The sequence below is a fragment of the Sinocyclocheilus anshuiensis genome, unplaced genomic scaffold (genome assembly GCF_001515605.1).
Source record: "Sinocyclocheilus anshuiensis isolate Anshui unplaced genomic scaffold, SAMN03320099.WGS_v1.1 scaffold308, whole genome shotgun sequence".
Classification (NCBI taxonomy): domain Eukaryota; kingdom Metazoa; phylum Chordata; class Actinopteri; order Cypriniformes; family Cyprinidae; genus Sinocyclocheilus; species Sinocyclocheilus anshuiensis.
This window is the reverse complement of record NW_015558619.1, coordinates 188,337-191,193: the sequence shown is the minus strand read 5'-3', so window position 1 is coordinate 191,193 and position 2,857 is coordinate 188,337. Positions and strand designations below refer to the sequence as shown.

Here is a 2,857-nt window from a genome sequence, read left to right as displayed (position 1 = left end):
TAAAATAAAAAAAAATTAAAATATAAATATATTTTTTTTACACGTCATATTCAATAAATGTCTTTAAAATGATTTTCTTCTGTGTCTTGTTTGACAAATATTTAGAGACTTTTATTATCAAAAGTGCTGATCAAAATTTCTGCTGAATATGAATAGCTTTTTCAGGTTCCAGAGGGTACATTTTTATTTTTTGAAATATTAAAATATAATACTATTAACTATAAATACGTATATAAATAGAACTTGATAAAATTAAGATTTTTTTTGTTTTTTATTACTATTTTTTTATCAGTTCTATTTAAAGGAAAGAAACCAAAAAAATTTAATAAATGTAAAATGCAATGTAAATTTTAATTTTAAAAATTAAAAATAAAAGTTAGGGTGCTGCTGTCAAATATGGATACTGCTTTCTGTTCTATTCTTTCTTTTTTTCAGTAATATGTGCAAAGCACTACCCTCTACATAAGTACATTATATTTTTCTGCTGTTTTCAGCACAGGTATTTTCACTTGGTTGGTTCTTGCCTTTCCCTGAGGCATAATCAAATTTCAGCTGGAATGAAACGTGTTTGACTTTGCTAAAATAAGAGCTTGGCAGCGGTTCCCAGCTCTGAAAATGACAGCTTAGCTCCGCAGAGACTACATTAATAAAGCTCTAAACTTCTACACTAGAGACACTCAAATGCACTGCAAAAATAGCTAAACGCGAAAAAATTAAACGCAACTGACCATATTATTGTACACAGCCTGGAGAGCAAATCAAATGGGCCTATTGACGTTTTGAAAAATCTTTTGTTTCCAATGAAACTCTATAGTATTTTGAAAACCATCAAGAACATTATAAAAAAGGAAATCAGCAAAAATGCAAACCAACTTTAATTAAATACAGGTTCGCTTGGAATGAAGACAATCATGGTTTGCGCACACCACTGTGTGTTTTGGCTGCCGAGAACATGAAACCACTGAAATTCAAGACATTCAGAAACTGAAACTGTCATTTTTGTTTACTTTCTAACACAATGAATGATTGTATTATTCATATCCATCATCAAATCTGAATCCTGAAGCAAAACCAGAGTGGTACACAACGCTTAGTGTCCGCATGTGTCCTTTCATTCATTCCTGGCCAGTGACAGAGCCGCAGCTAAATCTGCTCACCTGGCCCGAAAGGAGTTCAGTTCTGCTGTGATTTACGTCACTGAGAGAATTAAGGACATTAAGCACAGTAAGACAGTAGACTGTACTACGTGAAACTGGACTGAGCTTCTGCAGGCAGGATAAAGTGACTGGACAGATCAAAGTCATTTAGCTCTCGTGGAAAGACGGGCAATAAATCCAATATCCTTCAATGGACCGAACAGGAAAGGAAAGATTATTTTTTTGATTAAAATACAGACTAGATACAGAAATAGTTCAGAATTTGTTGAAAAAAACAAAAAATGACCTTGACTATATATATATATATATATATATATATACATACATACATACATGTATATCCATCTATACTCCATATTTTAGACATACACTTCAACAAGGTCAAAACCATCATTCCATCATTATGACAAAAACCAAATGATGCAAGCACAAAAAGACTGTAACCACATGTTGGAGGTGAAACCTCTTCAGCAGATGATAATGAGGATTTACTGACATGCTGTTCATGCCCAATACCCTCTTCAGCAAATAAAGACCTTCACTATTGACTTCACGCTTTCTCTCCTCCTGCCTCAAAGCATGCGGCTCTTTCTGTACGAATAACTCCCCTCTTTCACACCGTTAGTCTGCTTATCTTTCTCTGTTACCTTGCACCAGCTCTCTGCACAGTCCCTCAGTGTCGGGTTCCCCTTCATCCTCTGGTTCTTCATCATCTTCATCATGGCTGGTGCTGCTGTCTCTTTCGCTCTCATCCATTCCCGAACTGCTCCACACCTCCATTTCTGAACTCATGCTCTGCTATGTGTGTCTGCCCTGCAATGCGGTCTGTCTCGAGTCTCTCTCTCTCTCCACAGACTGTGCCAGGCTGATTTATAACATGAGCCGTCTGTCTGCTGCCAGTCACTGCTGCTGTCCCCTAGGCTTCCTGCTCACTAATGGTCCTGTAAGCTCTCAGACTGCACATGCTGAAGCTGTTACAGAATCTTCTGAGAGTGTGTGTCACTGCAGCTCAAGCCTGATGGCAGCTCAGACTCACCTGGCTGCTCTGAGCCACAGGAGCAGATCAACTCTGAGAGGAGGAGAGGGGACGACGGCTGAGGGAAATTTAGGGGGATAGATGAAAGACCAGGGATTTGTGTGTGTTACTGTAGTCATTTGGGGTTTTAGATTAAGTTTACCTATGAGTCAGTTCTGCTGATTTGATTTGAAACAGCTTGGGTTATTGTGCAGATGGAACCCCCCCCATTCAAACACAATATGGTACCTTCCAGATTAATGTCATAATACTGTACTGCTGCAGCACAACAGACAGACACTTCCACAATCACAGCACCACATCAGTGTTGTTATTGTTAACTAGTGCTGTCAAATGATTAATCGCGATTAATCGCAATCCAAAATAAAAGTTTTTGTTTATATATGTGTGTGTACTGTGTATATTTATTATGTATATATAAATACAAACACATGCATGTATATATTTAAGAAAAATATGTTCTGTTTATATATTAAATATATTTATGTACAATATAAAATATAAGAATATAAATATATAAATGTATATACATGTAAATATTTAAAAAATATATATATACTCTATGTGTGTGTATTTATATATACATTATAAATATACACAGTACACATACATATATTATGTAAACAAAAACTTTTATTTTGGATGCGATTAATCGCGATTAATC

At 35.7% G+C, this 2,857-nt stretch overlaps 1 protein-coding gene across 5 annotated transcripts in view; it reads right to left on the bottom strand.

The window, feature by feature from the left end:
* The window catches only part of LOC107680538 (trafficking kinesin-binding protein 1-like), a 15,373-nt gene that overhangs the window by 11,612 nt on the left and 904 nt on the right, over positions 1–2,857 (bottom strand). For 3 of the 5 annotated variants that reach the window (XR_001633161.1, XM_016476463.1, XM_016476465.1), the window contains exon 1: positions 1,805–2,180. The exons of 1 other annotated variant lie outside the window; for it this stretch is intronic. Coding sequence is in view for 3 of the 4 variants with exons in the window: in XM_016476463.1 (XP_016331949.1) it covers positions 1,805–1,949 (145 nt within the window). In the remaining variant the exon portion in view is untranslated. Of the gene's footprint in view, positions 1–1,804; positions 2,182–2,857 lie in introns of those variants that run through there. One more of the 5 variants, XM_016476466.1, reaches the window with a different exon arrangement.